The sequence below is a fragment of the Geotrypetes seraphini genome, chromosome 3 (genome assembly GCF_902459505.1).
Source record: "Geotrypetes seraphini chromosome 3, aGeoSer1.1, whole genome shotgun sequence".
Lineage (NCBI taxonomy): Eukaryota > Metazoa > Chordata > Amphibia > Gymnophiona > Dermophiidae > Geotrypetes > Geotrypetes seraphini.
In genome coordinates, this window is record NC_047086.1 from 152,022,770 (window position 1) to 152,044,622 (window position 21,853).

The 21,853-nt window shown below is 42.1% G+C and overlaps 1 protein-coding gene across 2 annotated transcripts in view; it reads right to left on the reverse strand.

The window, feature by feature from the left end:
• SLC35F1 (solute carrier family 35 member F1) overlaps positions 1-21,853 on the reverse strand; it is a 479,711-nt gene that overhangs the window by 176,321 nt on the left and 281,537 nt on the right. For both annotated transcript variants that reach the window (XM_033939223.1, XM_033939224.1), the window contains exon 2: positions 20,211-20,386. In XM_033939223.1, coding sequence (XP_033795114.1) covers positions 20,211-20,386 — 176 coding nt within the window. The remainder of the gene's footprint in view (positions 1-20,210; positions 20,387-21,853) is intronic.

Sequence of the window (21,853 nt, forward strand, 5' to 3'; positions counted from 1 at the left end):
TTCATCTAAGGCAAGGCAGATATTGGGTTGTATCAATAGAAGTTTCGTCAGCCGAAAGCCTGAAGTCATAATGCCATTGTACAGGGCCATGGTGAGACCTCATCTGGAGTACTGTGTGCAATTCTGGAGGCCACATTACAGTAAAGCTGTGTGCAGAATTGAATTGGTTCAGCGGATGGCCACCAGGATGATCTCGGGGCTCAAGGGTCTCTCGTACGAAGAGAGACTGAACAAATTGCAGCTCTACACTCTCGAGGAATGTAGGGAGAGGGGAGACATGATCGAAACATTTAAGTACCTCACAGGACGTGTCAAAGTGGAAGATGATATTTTCTTTCTCAAGGGACCCTCGGCCACAAGAGGGCACCTGCTCAAACTCAGGGGTGGAAAATTTCATGGCGACACCAGAAAGTATTTCTTCACAGAGAGAGTGGTTGATCATTGGAACAAGCTTCCAGTGCAGGTGATCGAGGCAGACAGCGTGCCAGACTTTAAGAATAAATGGGATACCCATGTGGGATCCCTACGAGGGTCAAGATAAGAAAATTGAGTCATTAGGGCATAGACAGGGGGTGGGTAAGCAGAGTGGGCCGACTTGATGGGCTGTAGCCCTTTTCTGCCGTCATCTTCTATGTTTCTATATCCTCTATCCACTTCTCTGGTCACCCAGTCAAATAAATTGATCAGATTTGTCTGACAAGACCTACTGCTAGAGAATCCATGTTGCCTTTGGTCCTGTAATCCACATGATTCCAAAAACCTTACCATTCTCTATTTTAAAAGCGTTTCTATTAATTTGCTTACCACAGAAGTCAGACTTACCAGCCTGTAAATTCCCTAGTTCTTCCTTACTTCCACTTTTGTGAAAGGGGACCACATCCGCTGTTCAGGAAGAAAATGGTTTTTTTTCTATTTCTCTGGTGTTGTTCTGCTTTTATAGAGTCTAGCATTTTAGAGTTTCATTTGTTTAAATTAGTACTGTTAGTTTGTGATCCTGTATTTGTATAGGACTTATCTGTGTTCTACATGTGTGACCAAGGCCAGGTGTTCTGGTAGGAATGAATGTTGAGAAGCATACAGTGTAGTTTAATTTTGTGGTTAACCATTATGTATTGTTAATAAGTTTACATTGTGTGCATATATGAAAAAATGAATGGTAAAAATGGCATCACAATTAGTACTATTAGTATTATGGGACAGGGTCTGGGGCGGGGCTTTTGATCACCCCCAATCATTTTAAAAAGTTGGCTTCTATGGTGATACATCTGTCTCTTAGAGGCTTCTTTTGAGACCTAGAAGAGACATGGTCTCAGTTAATTTTCCATCACTTCTTTCTCTTTGGCCCACATTTCTCTTCTAGATTATGAACTCCCATCTACCTATCTTGACAGTTTCATAAGTCCCTCATCCATAGGCACAAAACATTTCCTTATATCCACATCATATACCCTTTTGTTCTGTTTCCTTCCTGAATCCCTTTTTTCTTTCTCTTTTATTCTATAGAGGTTATTATCCCTTTAGAAGGTAATATTATAACAAGGCACCACAAGTAGAAGCCTACAGAAGTGTTATGTTATAAAGAAAAGTAGATACTTATGTAAGTTGCCTAATATGCTTATACTGCAGGTGTAGACATTCACACCTCCCAGAGCAAGTGTTAATGTCCATGTCTACATTTTTGTAAGTTTGGGTGCAAATTATGGTGTTTTATAAGCCATGTCCCAAATTGTATATAAGGCGCCTAAAGTTATGCTTGGACATCGGTGAGTGTAGCCGATGTAACTTAATTAACTGCTTGGGCTAATCAGTGCCAATAATTGGCAATTAACCTCATAATTGATGATAAATGGGACTAATTAAAAGTTATATGTACAAATTAGAACGCGTGATTCTATAAAATGTATTCACCAGTTGCTGTGCATGAATTGAAAAGGGGAAATGGCCAGGGTGGCTCAGGAGTGTTCATAAAAGTTAGCTGCATTGTTATAGAATACACCTAATGCACATATAACTTAGATACAGTCATTTAGGCCTGGTTTTAACTGGCCTAAATGCCTACAGTAAATTATCTGTCACACACTGGCGCTAAGCACAGTTCTATAAAAGGTACCCGTAGCTCGTAGAATCGCACTAAGTGCCATTCTAGTCGGTGCTGTTTTAGGCGCCATATATAGAATATGGACCTATGAGGGCATTTGTGCATTCTGTTCATGCTCCACCCAAATTCCACTCATGTACATACCCACCAACAAAGTGTACGCCTTGATACCAAAGTGCATACTTTTTACTCAGAATTCTACAGTATAAGAGGTCATTTATGTGCGTGTATGACTATATACATTTAAGACTACCTCCTGACCCCCTCACAGATTAAATGCATAAAGCCAGATACTATGAAACACACTTGAGTATCTCGGTGGCATTTCTGAGGGTCTGGGTGACTAAAAATACTGTGAGGAGGTCAGGAGGTAGTCAGAGACGGACTACTTTCGAAGTATTAGATTCTATACTCTCTCATTATTATTGAAACACACTGTCCATTTAATTTATATACATTTAAGAACACAAGAACATAAGAATTGCCGCTGCTGGGTAAGACCAGTGGTCCATCGTGCCCAGCAGTCCGCTCCCGCGGTGGCCCTTAGGTCAAAGACCAGTGCCCTAACTGAGACTAGTCTTGCCTGCGTACGTTCCAGTTTAGCAGGAACTTGTCCAACTTTGTCTTGAATCTATGGAGGGTGTTTTCCTCTATAACAGCCTCTGGAAGAGCGTTCCAGTGTCCCACCACTCTCTGGGTGAAGAATAACTTCCTTACGTTTGGACGGAATCTATCCCCTTTCAACTTTAGAGAGTGCCCTCTCGTTCTCCCTACTTTGGAGAGGGTGAACAACCTCTCATTATCTGCTAAGTCTATTCCCTTCATTATCTTGAATGTTTTGATCATGTCCCCTCTCAGTGTCCTTTTTTCATCTTTTCTTTGGGGAAAGATTTTGTAGAATTACCTCTTTGTGTGTATATGCCTAGCACTAACTATCGTTATTAAGAGGGAATGACATTAGTGATGGATTTCTGTGACTCTGCCTCATGCATGCACCGACTATCTGTTCTCAGCCTAACTATTTTCTTTTTTCAGTGTTCTCAGCCCAACTATTTTCTTTTTTCAATGTGATGTTGCTTTTTATGGCAGTCAGTTCAGCAATTATTTGTTCTTTAACCAGCAGAGGCTATTGAATAAAGCCCTCTGTGATGAAATGAAATGATATTTTTAATACAATTTCAACATTCAAATGTATGAATTCCACAAATATAAAGTGTTTTACATGCTTAAACTTGAGTAACCAAACAAAGCAGGAATCAGAGCTTTACAAATAATCTACACTTCTCCCTCTGTATTCACGGTTTCAGCATTCGCGGTTTTGATTATTCACAGTTTTTAGCCTGCTGGCTCCTCCTCAAATTACATCAGCTTGCGTAGAGAAATTGCTGATTCCAAGGATTTACAAAAAAACCCCCACTGATTCCCAGCACTTTCTTCACCGTGTTTTGCCTCTCCTTCAGGAACAGGCCAGGTCTCCCACCATGTTATTCGCGGTTTCACCATATTCACGATAATTTTTAGTAGAAAACAGAGAATAACATATGAAAAAGTTATTCACAGTTTTTCTGTATTTGCGGTTCTGTTAATTCTCTATCATAGCGAATACGGAGGGAGATGTGTATTCCACAAAACTTACAGACAGCATCCTAACTGATGACCCACCTTAAAAAGCTTCCCTTAATACATAGGATCCCGTATAAGAAACTATTATACAGGGGAAAAAATTACAAATTGTGTTGTTAAACTTAATAGAGAGAAAGAATGGGACAAGTCTGTGCAAGACTTCTGTGGCAGGTGAAATATCATAATGCAGACAAATTACATTGCTGCTTCTCTAATGATCTCCGCATGAGCTCTCTGCTTTTGGCTATGGTCACATGAACACAGCCAGTGAAGCACTGAATACAATGGGGGCATTTTGGTATTTTTATCATCCTTAAGATGGTAATGAAGTAAATTGGAATAAAAGCAAGCATAAACTGCTGGTTTTGCAAACTGTTGATTACCAAGGAAACAGGACTTAGAAAAGCTCAAATATGACTATCCTTGTGAATAAGAGAAAATTAATAGGTGAAGATAATCAGTTATTTTAAGGACTTTTAACTTTTTATGCATCCTTTCTGATCAAAGTAAAAATTGCATTAAGTGATAAGACATGCAAAAGTGGCATTGTGAGACTTCTTTTCAGCCGAGGAACAAGTGCTCTGATATTGCAACTTGATCTGAGTAGTGCATTTGATTTGGTTGACCATGCTATTCTGCTGGAATGTTTGACATCCATCAGAATCTTAGGCCATGTTCTCAATTGGTTCCATGGGTTTCTGGGAAATAGATCTTATAAGGTGTTTAAGGACGATACCATCTCTTACGGTTGGGACAACCCCTGTGGGGTCCCACAGGGCTCCCCTTTGTCCCCTACCCTGTTCAACATCTACCTTGCCTCCCTAGGAAACCTCTTGCAGAGTCTAGGGCTCAAATTCTTCATCTACGTGGACGATATCACTATAGTCATTCCTCTATCCTGCTTTACATCAGAGCTGCTAAACTCTCTATCATCTATTGTAAATCAGGTCGAACTTTGGATGTCAGCGTTTCGTTTAAAGTTAAACCCAGAAAAAACTAAATTCTTCTTGGCAGCCCCAAATGACAAAATCAAGGAAACTACGCTACATATGAATGAGCTGGACTACTGTATTGAGCAATCCTTAAAAACACTAGGCGTCACTTTAGATAAGCATCTCACTTTGGAGAAACACTCCGACCTAGTATTTAAGAAAAGCATCTCGGTGCTCTGGAAACTCCGCACCATAAAAAAATACTTTGATGACGCCTCCTTTCGTCTGCTGGTACAATCTTCTATTCTGAGTGTCCTGGACTACTGTAATATCATATACTTAGGCGCCTTCAAGAAAATCACCAGGAAGTTGAGGTTGGTCCAAAATACTGCCGTCCATCTCATCTTTGGCTTGAAGAAATGGGAACACATAACCCCTTTCTACCACAAGCTGCACTGGCTGCCGTTTGAATCCAGAGTTCTATTTAAGTTCTCATGCATATGCTACAAAACAGTATTTGGATTATCTTTACCCTCACTTCAACCTGAGCCACAACAATAAGAGCTCCCGCAGAATAAACCTGTTCGCTTTTCCCTCACTAAAATCGTGCCACCTGAAAAGATTCTTTGAAAGAACCTTCTCCTTTCAAGCAGCTAAACTAAATTCATGGCTCGCCCAAATTATACTTGATGCCCCTTCATATCTCAGTTTTAGAAAGCACTTTAAAACTCAGCTATTCAACAGACCGAATCCTTAATCATCCCCCATGACCTCCCCCTCTCACCCTTCTAAGATTGTGGCTTGTTTACTTTCTCCTTATAGGCTCCTTCCTTATGGCGTGTATGCAGTTCTCCTTCTCTTAAACTGTATGCATGTACTTATTGTATCTTTTGCATGTATTTTGTTGCATGTACTTTCTGGTGCATGTACTACTGCATATACTTATGCATGTCCTTATTCCTTGTACTTATTGTACTCTTTGTACATATTGCATGTATTTTTTGCTCCCTTCACTTAAATTGTAGACGTATAACCAGCATGTTACTTTTATAATTGCTTTGCTCATTTTTGTTGTCAACTTCAACTGCACTGCTTCTACTGAATCTATCTGCTGTGAACCGCCTAGAACTCCCTGGGAATGGCGGTATACAAAATAAAAATTATTATTATTATTATGTAGAAGCTGATGAAGAAAAGGCCAAATTGCTTAACAAATATTTCTGTTCTGTGTTCACGGCTGAAGCGCCAGGAGTGGGACCGCAGAAGACAAACATGAATAGGGATGGAGGAGTAATAGACCCTGATCAATTTTCAGAGTGTTGTGTTCGTGAGGAGCTAGCTAAAATAAAGGTAGACAAAGCAATGGGGCTGGATGGTGTATATCCGAGGGTGCTGAAGAAACTTAGGGAAGTTCTGGTAGCTCAGCTGACTGACCTTTTCTTTGAGTCTCTAGAGTCGGGAGTGGTACCTAAGAAATGCAAGGTCATGCATTTGGGCTGCAAAAACCAGAGGGAACGGTACAGTTTAGGGGATGAAGAATTTATGTTCACGAAGGAAGAGCGGGACTTGGGTGTGATTGTATGGGATGATCTTAAGGTGGCCAAACAGGTTGACAAGGTGGCGGTGAAAGCTAGAAGGATACTAGGTTGCATAGGGAGAGGTGACCAAAGTGACAGGCTGGATCAGGAACTGGTTGAGTGGAAAGCGACAGAGGGTAGTGATCAATGGAGATCGCTTTGAGGAAAGGAATGTTACCAGTGGTGTGCCTCAAGCTTCTGTTCTTGGGCCTGTTCTTTTTAACATTTTTATAAATGATATTGCTGAAGGGTTGTCGGGTAAGATTTGCCTTTTTGTGGATGATACCAAAATCTGCAATAAAGTAGACACACCGGATGGTGTGAATAACATGAAGAAAGACCTGGTGAAGCTTGAAGAATGGTCTGAAATTTGGCAGCTAAAATTTAATGCTAAGAAATACAAGGTCATGCATTTAGGTTGCAAAAACCAGAAGGAATGGTTCAGTTAGGGGTGAAGAACTTATGTGCATGACGAAAGAGCGGGACTTGGGTGTGATTGTATGTGATGATCTTAAGGTGGCCAAACAGGTTGAAAAGGTGATGGCGAAAGCTAGAAGTTTGCTAGTTTGCATAGGGAGAGGTAGGGCCAGTAGGAAAAAGGAGGTATTGATGCCTCTGTATAAGACTCTGGTGAGACCTCATTTAGAATATTGTGTACAATTCTGGAGGCCGCACCTTCAAAAAAATATGAAAAGGTTGGAGTTGGTCCAGAAGAAGGCTACCAAAATGGTGTGTGGTCTTTGTGATAAGGTGTATGGGGACAGACTTAAAGATCTCAATCTGTATACTTTGGAGGAAAGGTGTGAGAGGGGAGATATGATAGAAACGTTTAATCGTTTAACATTTTTAATCTTGAGAAATGTTTAAATACCTATGTAATATAAATGTGTTTGAGTCGAGTCTCTTTCATTTGAAAGGAAACTCTGCAATGAAAAGGCATGGGATGAAGTTAAGAGGTGATAGGCTCTGGAGTAATCTGAGGAAATACTTTTTATGGAAAGGGTTGTAGATTCGTGGAAGAGACTCCCAGAAGAGGTGGTGGAAACGGAGACTGTACCTGAATTCAAGAGGGCCAGGGATAGACACGTGGGATCTCTCAGAGAGAGAAAGAAATAATGGTTACTGCGGATGGCAGACTAGATGGGCCATCATGTTTCTATGGAGATTGCAGTCAAGGAAGATCAAAATTAATCAATTCCTAAACCCCACCAATTTATATACCAATAATTCTCAAATTGTAAGTCGCCTTGAATCTTTTTTGGACAGAAATTTCAGTTTAGATTAGACTTACCAATGAATACATACCAGCAGAGTACAGAACCTGCTTGGCACAAGTTGAGAGCAAAACAGCCCTTGAGTAACCTTGTGTGCTGTTCTACTCACACACAGTGCATTGGGCAAGTCTGGTCACTCTAAAAGGTATAACCCTTTCCCAACTTACTGTGTTACATGCTATGAATGGCAATGTATTTTGTAACTTACCATAAACAATAATGTGTATAATTGTGAAACTGCAGCTGTGTTGATCCTGATACTGTAGTTGTGTAGAGGAGTGTGTGGCGCAGTGGTTGGATCTACAGCCTCAGCACCCTGGGGTTGTGGGTTCAAACCCCACGCTGCTCCTTGTGACCCTGGGCAAGTCACTTAATCCTCCATAGCCCCAGGTACGTTAGATAGATTGTGAGCCCACCGGGACAGAGAGGGAAAATGCTTGAGTACCTGATTGTAAAAACCGCTTAGATAACCTTGATAGGCGGTATATAAAATCCTAATAAACTTGAAACTTAAACTTGGAATACAGAATGTGTATCAGCTTTATCTCTTTCATCATCCCTGAAAATCCATACTATTTCTTCTTTTCTCTCTCTTCCTTCATCTATCCAGGGATGACACAAGAACTCTCTGCCTTACCCCAGGCTCTTCCCCCTCTAAGCACTATTCTCTTTCTCCCCTCCTTCACTCCTACAATCCCTTCAGATGAGTCCTGAGTCCTTGGATCACAGAGAGCCTCAAGCAAAGCTATGCCCAATTTAGCCAACCTCCTCCTATCTCATCCCAGATGTTGGATTGAAGATGGACAGGATTAGGTGGGTGAGGCTGGAGCAGATCCTGTAATACAAAGAATAATTCAGTTGTTCTGCTTCCTTCTCCAGTCATCATAATCTCTTAAAGCTGCCTGAAGGTAAGAGGCTGAATAAGTAATCAGTGAGGTCCCTACCCAGAGCCTTCCAGAATTTCCCTACAAGACCAACAATTAATACAAATTCCTGGTGTCTCTAGGTGAAACTAGGTGAGTTCCTAAGGACGATAAAGGGGAAAAAAAAATTATAATTAGTGCTCCACTTGAGGCCTCATCATAAGTTAGTTATTTTGTCCAAGCATGCTTAATACTGGTTTGGTACAAGTTTTATCCGGTAGTGAGGATTGATGCCCACTCTGCTTCTTTCTGTTCTAAGCTTCTCCTTCATCCTTTTTCAAGCATAATCATAGGTTGTTTGTGCATTACTAATAGTATTTATTACTGTATAGCACTACTAGACATACACAGCACTGTACAAGTCTCTGCTCAACAGACATACAGGAAAAATAAGGGATTATGGAGTTACATTTATTATGGGAATGATAAAAATAGCATGGGTTATAAACAGGTGAATAAGGAGTTAAAAACAACCTCAAAAGGTTAGCCTGGATTTGAATAGGACCAGGAAACAGAGCATTATATACCAACTCAGGAAATCTATTCCAGGTATATGGCAGCAGCACGATTGATGGAACAGAATCTTTAGAGGAGGGATAGATTCTGTACGAACGTAAGGAAGTTCTTCTTCATCCAGAGAGTGGTAGAAAACTGGAACGCTCTTCCGGAGTCTTTCATAGGGGAAAACACCCTCCAGGGATTCAAGATAAAGTTAGACAAGTTCCTGCTGAACCAGAATGTACACAGGTAAGGCTAGTCTCAGGGCGCTGGTCTTTGACCAGAGGGCCACTGCATGAGCGGACTGCTGGGCACGAAGGACCACGGGTCTGACCCAGCAGCGGTAATTCTTATGTTCTTATGAATGGGTTCTCTGGGAAGGGCTTAGAGAGAGATAGTGAGGAACTGCAAAATAAATGCACTTGTAATTCAGAAACAGAAGTTTGGCCTGTAAGTACAAATGGATAGGGAGTTGGATAGTCTTCTATTGTCCTATAAATTACAAAAGACTGAAAGATTTGCCAAATCCAGCATGGGAGAAGTAAGGCCAATGCCAGCAGACTTCTACGGTCTGTGTCCCACAAATGTCTACAGACAGTTGAAGCTTTGGTAACTCTAGTATTGTAGATCAGCTTATTGTCACTTGCTGTGAGTGACGATGCTGTGCAACTCAGGGGGAAGGAAAGACATATTGACATGGTTGGCCTGATGGAGACTTGATAACCAGTGTTTATGCATGAGTGACTAGGACATCGCACAGAGTTGCTGGCGTGGCTCTGCAACCCTGTTGGGCAGACTGGATGGAACATGCAGGTCTTTATCTGCCATAATTTACTGTGTTACTGTGTAGATGATCTTTTGTATCGTGAGCTGGAATGTATTCTTGACATCTCAAAAAAGATATAGTGGAAGTAGAAAAGGTTCAAAGAAGAGCAACCAAGATGATAAAAGGGATGGAACTCCTCTCATATGAAGAAAGACTAAAGAGGTTAGGATTCTTCAGCTTGGAAAAGAGATGGCTGATAGGAGATATGATTGAAGTCTACAAAATCCTGAAGGTGTAGAATGGGTACAAGTCGATCGACTTTTTACTCAATCAAAAATTATAAAGACTAGGGGACACTCGAAGTTACAGGGAAATATTTTTAAAACCAATAAGAGGAAATATTTTTTTCACTCAGAAGATAGTTACCTTATGTACCCAAATATTAACTGATATTTATGGGCCAAAAAAATGGCCCCAAAATGGGGGCCTCAGTTTATATTTGAGCCTCCTTTTTGATTATGGTGCTGTTTTCTTCCCCTCACCACCTGATGACCAGCACACTATTTTCCACCCCACCCCCAATGACCAGCACTGCTCTCCTCCACCCCCCTCCGATGACCAGCACTGTTGTCTCCCCCTCCGATGATTAGTACTGCTGCCTCCCTCCGATGACCAGTACTACTATCCCCCCCTGATGACTGGCATTGCTATCTTTCACCCCCCACCCCAATGACCAGCACTCCTATCCTCCACCCACTCCCCCTGACCTAGACCGACATCACACAGTTCCAGAATTCAGGAAACCAATGCTGACATTCTGTGCTGGTGAAGGACCTTGAGTGACTGTGTGTGTTCAAGGCCTGCTGGCTCCTGCCCTCTTTGGGATTCTCAAAGGGAGTCCAGCAAGCCTTGAGCATGCACAGATTCTCAAGGCTCTTCACTAACACGGAGCTTCGGCGTCGGCTTCCTGAGTCCCGGAACTGTGAGTGCGAAGTCGGTCTGGGGCAGGGAGGAGTGGGTAGTGAAGGACAAAAGTACCTAAGCTACTGTTCTTTGATTCTATAGCACTGCTGTGTCCTCCTCTGTACTGTGCTTTTGACGCGATCCACCCCCCCTTTAAAGCAACTTCCTGTTCCTGCTTGGGCGGACCACAGCAAAGGAATGATGCAGAGGAGGCCGTGGGCAGCACAAGAGAATTGCTCCCATGCCGGCAACCTCCTTTTAGTTTTCGTGGGAAGGGGTGCTCCAGAACTGTGTGTGTGTGGGGGGGGGGGGAACATTTGGTAGAAGCAGGGGGTGGGGAAGAAGGGAAAAAGAAGTGAGAGATGCTGAATGGAAAGGGCAGAGGAGAAGAAAGAGATGGTGCACATGGATGGAGGGAAGAGGGTGCATATGGATGGAGGGAAAGGGAAGAGATGGTGTACATGAATGGAAGGAAAGGGAAGAGATGGTACACAAGGATGGAGGGAAGGGGAAAAGAGGAAAGAGATGTTGCAAATGGAGCTTAACTATTCTCTAAGTGAAAAATATTTCCTCCTATTTCCTCCTATTGTAATTTCATCGAGTGTCCCCTAGTCTTTGTAAATCTTGATGCAGTAAAAATCCACTTGTACCCATTCTACACCACTCAGGATTTTGTAGAATTTGATCATATCTCCCCTCAGTCGTCTCTTTTCCAAGCTGAAGAGCCCTAACCTCTTTAGTCTTTCCTCATACGAGAGGAGTTCTATCCCCTTTATCTTCTTTGAACTTTTTCTAGTGCCGCTATGTCTTTTTGGAGATAAGGAGACCAGAACTGAATGCAATACTCAAGGTGAGGTCATACCATTGAGCGATACAGAGGCATTATAGCATTCTTAGTCTTGTCTTCTAATAATTCCTAGCATCTTATTTGCTTTCTTGGCCATCACCGCACATTGTGCGGGAGGTTTCAGCGTATTGTCCAAGATGACACCCAGATCTTTTTCTTGAGTGCTTATCCCCCAAGGTTGACCCTAGCATCCGGTAACTATGATTTGGATTATTCTTCCCAATGTGCACCGCTTTGCATTTGTCCACATTAAATTTCATCTGCCATTTGAACGCCTTGGATGCCCAGTCTTCCAATTTCCTAAAGTCTTCCTGCAGTTTTCACAGTACACATGCGTTTTAACAACTTTGAACAGACAGCTGCCTATCTCCCACTGAATATCAGCAGATAGCTGACTATGTGCAATTTGGCTGGCCAGAAACCATTCCTGGCCAGCCAAATACCACTAAATATTGGCCAGTTAAGATTTTGTACCTGAAGCAACAGAAGCTAAAGTGACTTCCCAATGTCAGAAGGACAAAGGTGTGAAGAACTGCAAGTTTAACTCTGGTTCTTCTAGTCCTCTGTCATTTGCTTTAACCACTAGACTACACCTCCTTCTGATGTGGTCATGAGTTCCATTATAAAAGATAACATCTCTCTCTTTCTGACTCAAGAAGTCATGCTGTGTCCAATCTATTCTACAGTTTGCAGGGGAGGGGGGTTGCTATTAGTGGAGCTCTGTAAGTGCCAACTGTGTGAATGGCATTGATGTGAATGGCATCTAACAATGGAAAGCTACAATGCTTAATGATTTACCTGTGGAAAAAAACAGTTCCAGAGATCCTGCTAATTAAAAATAAAATGGATTGCTGTCACTTCTTTCAGTTATAGGAGGCATGAACATTCATTCAGTGAGACTGCTTAAGTGATGAGTGATCAATACAATCCTATTGGAAACAACTAAGGCTGACTGTATAATGTAAATAATGCCATTCTCGCCATTTCTTGAAAATATATAGTAGCTAGACATGCCACAAATCATTAGAAAAGTAATCTAGGGTTTAAATCAAGGGGCAGGTGCTATACTAAAGCAACCAAAGCCCCCAACATTGGACCTCCCCGATTGCATGAATAATCCTCCACCCCAGTCCTGGAACCCCCTAGCAGCAACATTAACATCCCTATCCCTAGGGTTACAAGACGTCTGGATTTTCCCAGACATGTCCTCCTTTTCGAGGACATGTCCGGGGGTCTGGATGGCTTTTCAAAATCTGGCACTTTCTCCAGGTTTTGAAAAACTTTGCGTTAGGAAGGGGCATCCGTGCATGCGTGTACGCAATGTAGTGACATCACACGTGTGCGGATGCCCCTTCTTTCTGTCTGGGGGTGGGGTTGGGGGCGGGCCTGGGGGCATGGCCATGGGTCCAGATTTTCCTTCAGGAAAATCTGGTAACCCTAAATAGCCTATCCCTATATTTTTCCTGGTTCATCCCAGGGGTTTCCCTAGTGTCTAGTTGGTGCAATTCCTAGTCACTCTTGCCTGGTTACTGCCTGGGATCAAAATGGCACTTCTTGAGGAGTGGCCTAGTGGTTAGAGCAACTGCTGGACTCGGAGTTAGGGTTACCAGATGTCCGGATTCACCTGGACATGTCCTCTTTGTAGAGGTAACTTAAAGGACAAGCAAGTATTGAATGCATCTACCCTTGGGGGTGCATCTATCATATGTATGGACCTTCAGGCAGCAATCGGGTATATAACCAGTTGCTTAATGCTTCGTCGGTCCAACCTTTATTAGTTCAATGAATCACTCTCCTATTAATCTAAGTGCCATTTTTTTAGTGATGTATTTTTTTATATATATAAAACCTATCATTTTTTCAATAACAGACCTCTCCCGACATGCATGTTTCAAAAAAGAAACCTTTCTTCAGGGTCAAGGGAAATTGCAGCTCCCTCAAACCGTTTCCCTTGACCCTGAAGAAAGGTTTCATTTTTGAAACATGCATGTCGGGAGAAGTGAAGACAGCACAGGCTCACTATAAGCTAAGTGATGGTCTGTTATTGAAAAAATGATAGGTTTTATATATATAAAAAAATACATCACTAAAAAAATGGCACTTAGATTAATAGGAGAGTGATTCATTGAACTAATAAAGGTTGGACCGACGAAGCATTAAGCAACTGGTTATATACCCGATTGCTGCCTGAAGGTCCATACATATGATAGATGCACCCCCAAGGGTAGATGCATTCAATACTTGCTTGTCCTTTAAGTTAGTTGTATTAGACAAACCAGTATATGACTTGTTAAACTGAACAACAGTGGCTTGTTGATTACTCTTTGTAGAGGACCATCTGGTTGTCCGGATGTCTTTCTAACCTGTAAACAGTTTGTCCGGGTTTTCGGCTCGGGGCTGTATCTGGGAGGGCCTCCAAGCATGCGCAGATGTGATGCAATGACATCACATGCATGCATGCATACATGTATCATCATAGCGTTGCATCTGCGCATGCTCAGAAGCCCTCCCAGACACAGCCACAAACTTAAGAGGTGGGGCTGGAGCGGAACAGGGTGGGGCTGGGGTGGAATGGGGTGATGCTGGGGCGGGGGTCACATGTCCAGGTTTTTACTTCATGAAATCTGTTAACCCTACTGGAGGTGGAGTTGCCAGATGCATGCATATGCTATTAAAGTGTGTATGCTATTTGTGCCTGTGTCAGAGCAGGTGTAAATGTCTGCACCTAGTTTATAACATAGGTGCAACATATGTCCCAGTGTGCATTTGCCACCTATGAACCAGGAATGGAGGAGGAGTCCAATGGCTAGTGCAGTGAGCTGAGAGTCTGGGTAAATGGGTTCAATTCCCACTTCAACTTCTTGTGACCCCAGACAAGTCACTAAAACATCCTAATACGTTCTCTTGCTATTTCAAAGCTTGACTATTGCAATTCACTTTATAAAGATATTACACAAAAAGAAATGAGAAGCCTGCAAATTGTGCAAAATGCGGCAATTAAACTGATTGCAAAAGCAAAGAAATTCGACCGCGCAACACCACTCCTGATTAATGTACACTGCTTTTCAACTTCGTACAGGTTTACTTACAAGATACTTCTAACCTTTAAAGTGCGAGCATCCAATGACCCTGAATTTATAGATAGGCTTCTCATTCCTTATGCCCCATAAGATCACTGCAATCTAACATGCAACATCTGTTATCGATCCCTTCTTGAAGAAATATTAATACAATGCGCTCGAATATCTTTTCTGTAACAGCACCACAACTTTGGAACTCTATGCTGATTCATTTATGGGAAGAAAAATCTCTAGACCATTTCAAAGCTAATTTGATAAGTTTCTTATTGAAGGATACCTTTGACTTATAATGTTTAAATAGTGGATTTCTGTGCCTTCCTTCTATTCTTACTATAATTTTTTTCATTTACTTACCTTTATTGTTCTTCTGTCCTATAACTGATGTAGTTCCCCCTCTTTCGCTTTTTGTCCTTCAAGTCTGTGTGTTTGATTCATTTTAGTTTTTTTGTATGGGGACAAATGCAAAGTGATGCACATTGGGAAGAATAACCTGAATCACAATTACTGGATGCTAGGGTCCACCTTGGGGATTAGCGCCCAAGAAAAGGATCTGGGTATCATCGTAGCCAATACGATGAAACCTTCTGCCCAATGTGCGATGGTGGCCATAAAAGCAAAAAGGATGCTAGGAATTATTAAAAAAGGGATAGTTAACAAGACTAAGAATGTTATAATGCTGAAATTGGAAGAACTACGACCACCTAAATTTTCCTTTCTGGTGGGCAAATTTGTGCTTTAGCTATAGATATGAAAAAATGAATGCCGACAGTTTGGGGCACAGTAATTTATTTAAGCTGGTTTGGGGGCTTTTGACATCATATATTACTTCACTATAGTAGGACTTTGATTATGAGTCAGTTTTTATTTATTTTCATACACATCCAGGAAAGGGTGAGTGTGTGTGTGTGTGTGTGTGTGTGTGAGTGGCTATTTCTGTCCTAATTTGACTTTTGAGTTTGTCCATTAGGGGTGGGAGGAGGGTGGAAGGATAATTTTAATCTGAATAGGGTAAGGTTATTGGAATACATTACATTGCATTACATTAGTGATTTCTATTCCACCATTACCTTGAGGTTCAAGGCGGATTACACAAGAGTTGTCAGGTTACAAGAATTGTAACATTACATAAGAATTGTCGTAAGAATTACATAAGAATTGTCGAGAAGTTAAGAACATACATGTTGGGTAATTAGAAACATTTTAGATTAGATATGGGTGGAGTGTGTGGTAGGTGGAGTTTGAGAAGGAACTGTTCGTATTATGTATTTTTTGAAGAGTAGGGTTTTGGTTTCTTTTTTGAAGGTTTTGTAGTCTGTGGTTGAAGACAACAGATTGGTGATTTGTCTGTCTAGTTTAGCTGCTTTGGTGGCCATTAGGTTATCATATAATTTTCCTCGCTTAACATTTTTGGTTGGTGGGTATGTGAATAGTGAGTGGGTTCTCCTGTCCTGTTCTGTGTTTTATTGAATAATCATTGGTCGGGGGGGGAGAAAATGGTTGGTTATTCATATTTGTAAATTGAATGTGCTTTTATTGCTTATATTAACTTATTATATGATATATATTTGTGTACTGCACTTTTGAAGTTTAGAAAATCAATAAAGAATAAAAATTTTAAAATAAATGTTATAATGCCCCTGTATCACTCCAAGGTGTGACCTCATCTGGAGTATTGCATTCAATTTTGGTCTCCTTATCTCAAGAAAGATATAGCAGCACTAGAAAAGGTTCAAAGAAGAGCAACCAAGATGATAAGGGGATGGAACTCTTCTCGTATGAGGAAATAGTTAGGGCTCTTCAGCTTGGAAAAGAGACGGCTGAGGGAAGATATGACTGAAATCTACAAAATCCTGAGTGGAGTAGAACAGGTACAAGTGGATCAATTTTTCGCTCCATCAAAAATTACAAAAACTAGGGGACCCTCGATGAAGTTTGGCTGAACCTATTTAAAATGATTAGATACTTCTTCGACACTACAATCCATGTAGTTTTTACTTCATAGAGCACTATGGACGCCAATGTTATCTACTACAATTACAGTAACCCTACATTATCTAATTGTTGCTGGCCATGCAATGCACATCAAGGTACCTTAAAACTTATGCTATTTATTTGCCCCCAAGTCAATGATTATTTTTTTAGTTCAAAGAGTTTTATTGATTTTAACATACAGCAAAAATATAAATGTTAACAAGGCAAGATACAGACAAGCTGCAAAAAGAACAGATCATAGAATAATAATTATCAATGCAGTACAACAGACTTCAAAGACTTCAGCGGATCCAGAACACTGCGGCTAAGTTGATCTTCGCAAAAATCAAATTCGATCATGTTTCCCTGCTTCTGTCAAAACTTCACTGGCTTCCGGTGATTTCTAGGATTCACTTTAAATGTACCTGCCTAATTTTCAAGATCCTACATGGCATTCTTCCTCCCCTAATCCCACTATCCTGGAATTCTTCGAGACCTGACACTACCAGATCCTCCCACATACTTAAACTATCTTTCCCCTCGTTAAAAGGCGTCATGTATGCAGGTAAATTAGGGAAATCCCTTTTCTTCAAATTCACTGAGCTTTGGAATAACCTCCCTATCCCGCTGCGGAACCTAGGCTCATTCCAATTTTTCCGAAAGCTTCTGAAAACCTGGCTTTTCTCCAAAACGTAAAACTATCTATTTAAAATGTAAAGCTAGCTATCCTCTTCATAACCTTTAATTTCTTATTATGTTCTTCTCTCATTTATTGAATTACCTGTAAACCGTGTTGAGCTCTATCTTTATACAAACTTAAGGTTTAGTTTAGTTTAGGCCTATCAGGCAGGAGAGTATCAACACAACTCGCAGCCAACATCAGGCACAGTATCCAAAGCACAGAGTGACACTGGAGCTATACACCTAAAGGATGTAAGAGATGAGCCATAATGTGATGTATGACATTTGTTAATGATAGCTATAGTCCAAAAAAGTAGCTGAATGTCATCAGACCGTGTTACAACAAGATATAACTGGACTCCAGATTTTGGGGTAAGAGCTTATAGACTTGTGTTTGTTTTTTTTTGCAATGACCCTTTCATATTTTACTGTAAGGCACAGCATATTCCACCAGGTGATGTAGTGCACCTTAGATAAATCTTTCCAACAATGGAGGATATTTTTAAGGGCCAGGAAAATCTGGAATATAATATGTGACATCTTAAACATCCATGAACAACTTAATTTTACTATCATTATCACAGCATAGCAAGGGATTAGGGGGTGTTTTTACTAAGGCGTGCTAGTGCATCTTAGCACACGCTAAATGCTGACGCATGCTAACACGTCCATTATATCCCATGGACACATTGCCACGCGTTATCACTTAGAGCGTGTTAAAATGCACTAGTGCATCTTAGTAAAAGGACCCCTAAATCTCATATTAACATATACAAAGTTAAACTTCTTCATATTTTCCTTACGTTAGCAATCAAAACATTCTTCATTGCTGGAAAGATCTGTCAAAAGTCGAACGTAATTCTTGGTGAAATATCCTAAGCTTAACAGTCAAATACGAAAGAGTCATAGCTGAAAAATATAATGCTTTATTCTCTTTTCACAAAATATGGTCATCAATCCAGAACTACTGTGATTCAACATTTTCATTTATTTATACTGTCCATTCCAGGATTATTGAAGCGTACATCAAACTTTACTCTATTTTTCCTGTACAGCTTCACTGATTATATAGAAGTTATACTAATAATTTGATGTACATCTGTGTATGTTACTGTTAATGTTATTATTCATTGTTATTATAATTGCAAACTTTCAATAAAACTCATTGAACAGAAAAAAAAGAGAGATCCAGGAACATACCTGGATAATAATCATAAAATCAAAATCTTAGAACATAAACTCAACCTTGTTACCTGTTAAATCTAAAACAAAAAGATAACCTTTAATTGCCCTCCAAAATGCTTGATAGCACTTAATAGAAACATATAGAAACATAGAAGATGACAGCAGAAAAGGGCTATAGCCCATCAAGTCTGCCCACTCTACTGTCCCACCCCATTAAGTCAGAGTGTTGCTCGACCCACGTAGAGATCCCACGTGGATGTCCCATTTATTCTTAAAGTCGAGCACGCTAATGGCCTTGATCACCTGCACCGGTAGTTTGTTCCAGTGATCCACCACCCTTTCTGTAAAGAAATACTTCCTGGTGTCACCACCAAATCTCCCTCCTCTGAGCTTGAGCGGGTGCCCCCTTGTGACTGAAGGACCCTTAGGAAAGAATATGTCGTTTTCCACCTCGACGCGACCTGTGACGTACTTAAATGTCTCAATCATGTCACCCCTCTCCCTGCGCTCCTCTAGAGAGTAGAGCTGCAACTTGCCCAGTCTTTCCTCGTATGAGAGACCCTTGAGTCCGGAGACCATCCTAGTGGCCATTCGCTGGACTGACTCAGCTCGAAGTATATCTTTAAGGTAATGTGGCCTCCAGAATTGCACACAGTACTCCAGATGAGGTCTCACCATGGTTCTGTACAGTGGCATTATGACTTCAGGTTTACGGCTGACGAAGCTTCTATTGATACATCCCATCATACGCCTTGCCTTGGATGAGGCCTTCTCTACTTATTTGGCAGCCTTCATGTCCGCACTGATGATTACTCCCAAGTCCCGTTCTTCTGAGGTCGTAGCTAGTGTTTCTCCATTCAAGGTGTATGTTCTGCATGGATTTCTGCTGCCGAGATGCATCACCTTACACTTCTTTGCATTGAAGCCCAGCTGCCATGTTGAGGACCAGTTTTCCAACTTGATCAGATCCTGCGCCATACCAGGATACCCCATATGCTACGTGACAGATTATTCCATAGCTCAGGACCATACCCAATTATCATTCTCCATCTAGTAACCAGTTTTTGACAATTTGTTTTAGACAGTATCTTCAATTAAAGGACTAATTGATCAAAACCAGATAAGAAATTCCCCAGAAAATGACAAATCTTATCAAGCTCTTACCATATCATATTTATTTGTGGTTCAAACCAGCAAAAGTAAGTGAAAATACACATTTTGCAAAGGAAGGCAGCCTTAAAGTAATCTACTGTAAGGAAAATAAAACTGGCTTTTTGATTTTGTAGGTTTTCAAAATAAGTCATAGCATATTTTTCAAAGCCTTTTATTTACAAAAGCATGTATATACATACTAATTGTCTGAAAATTGCCCTCCCTCAATGTTTTCAAAGTTATGCTGTGTTTTACTAAGCTACGGTGGAAGTTTGTACCACGGCCCGGTGAGGTAACTGCTCTGATGCTCATAGTATGAGTGTCAGAGCAGTTACCTTGCCAGACTGTGGTAGAAACCTCTATCGCGGCTTAATAAAAGGAGCCCTTAATGTTAAATGCAAGAACCTCTAATACAGAGACAAAATTACTATGTAACTATTAGATACAGGTCACTAACAAGGGTGCTAATGCCATTAAAAATGTGATTTAATACTCCAAATCAATATACAAATTTCAGTAGTCTTCTAGTATTAACACGTACTAAAAATGGTTGATGGTTGACTAGGTTGACTATTTTTCCCTGTATACATCACAACTAGTTTCTAAGAAAAATGATATTTTCAAAACTTTCATGGCTTACCTTGCCTCACTGCCAGTGTGGTAGTGTAGACCAAAAATAAGAGGATATAGTTCAGGAAACCTTGAAAGAGAGGTGTGTTGGCCTGAAAATCCACTGTTAAATATTTGCTGGTAAGACTGATTCCACAGATAAGAAGAGACAGCACCTGGCCAAGAGCCACGGATAACAGCAGCTCCCTGAAAACAGAGAACAGAAAAATATTTTATTTCGTAGTTGGCCTCTAAAATAGAGCACTATATATTGAAAACATGTTCCTAATTATGCCATTCTCTGTATCTTTTATTGGGGGGGGGGGGAGGGGGGAAACACTACTAACGTACATGAATGTCTCTTGCTGTGCACTTGTCCTACATTAATATTCTTTTCTACACAGTTATCAGTTTTAACAAAATTAAGTACTCCAGCCAGAACATCTTATTGCCCCTTCCTAGGAATGACTGTACATTTTATTAGCAGCTCAATAATGCATAGATTCTCTGACATTTAGAGATACATCTGGGCACCCTCTTTTGAAAAACAAACACCCTGCTTAGAATATCTAATCTACCGTATTTTCACGCAAATAACGCGCACCCGTATAAAACACGCACACGGGTATAGCGCGCAGAAATCACGATGATATGTACAAAAACTTTGGTATACCGCGCTCACGGATATACCGCGCATGCTGCCCGACGCTCCTTTCGCCCGCCCTGACTTTCCGACTCTCCGTTCCCCCCCCCTGACTTCCGTGCACTGTCCCCCCTTGAAGGTCTGTCCCCATCCTGAAAGCCTGATGCCCCCCCCCCGACGTCCGATACATCCCTCCCCCCGAAGGACCGCCGACTCCCCAACAATATCGGGCCAAGAGGGAGCCCAAATCCTCCTGGCCACGGCGACCCCCTAACCCCACCCCGCACTACATTACGGGCAGGAGGGATCCCAGGCCCTCCTGCCCTCGACGCAAACCCCCCTCCCCCCAACGACTGCCCCCCCCAAGAACCCCCGACCGCCCCCCCAGCCGACCCGCGACCCCCCCTGGCGACCCCCACGACCCCCCCACCCCCCTTCCCCGTACCTTTGGTAGTTGGGCCAGAAGGGAGCCCAAACCCTCCTGGCCACGGCGACCCCCTAACCCCACCCCGCACTACATTACGGGCAGGAGGGATCCCAGGCCCTCCTGCCCTCGACGCAAACCCCCCTCCCCCCCAACGACCGCCCCCCCCAAGAACCTCCGACCGCTCCCCCAGCCGACCCGTGACCCCCCTGGCGACCCCCACGACCCCCCCACCCCCCTTCCCCGTACCTTTGGTAGTTGGCCGGACAGACGGGAGCCAAACCCGCCTGTCCGGCAGGCAGCCAACGAAGGAATGAGGCCGGATTGGCCCATCCATCCTAAAGCTCCGCCTACTGGTGGGGCCTAAGGCGCGTGGGCCAATCAGAATAGGCCCTGGAGCCTTAGGTCCCACCTGGGGGCGCGGCCTGAGGCACATGGTCGGGTTGGGCCCATGTGCCTCAGGCCGCGCCCCCAGGTGGGACCTAAGGCTCCAGGGCCTATTCTGATTGGCCCACGCGCCTTAGGCCCCACCAGTAGGCGGAGCTTTAGGATGGATGGGCCAATCCGGCCTCATTCCTTCGTTGGCTGCCTGCCGGACAGGCGGGTT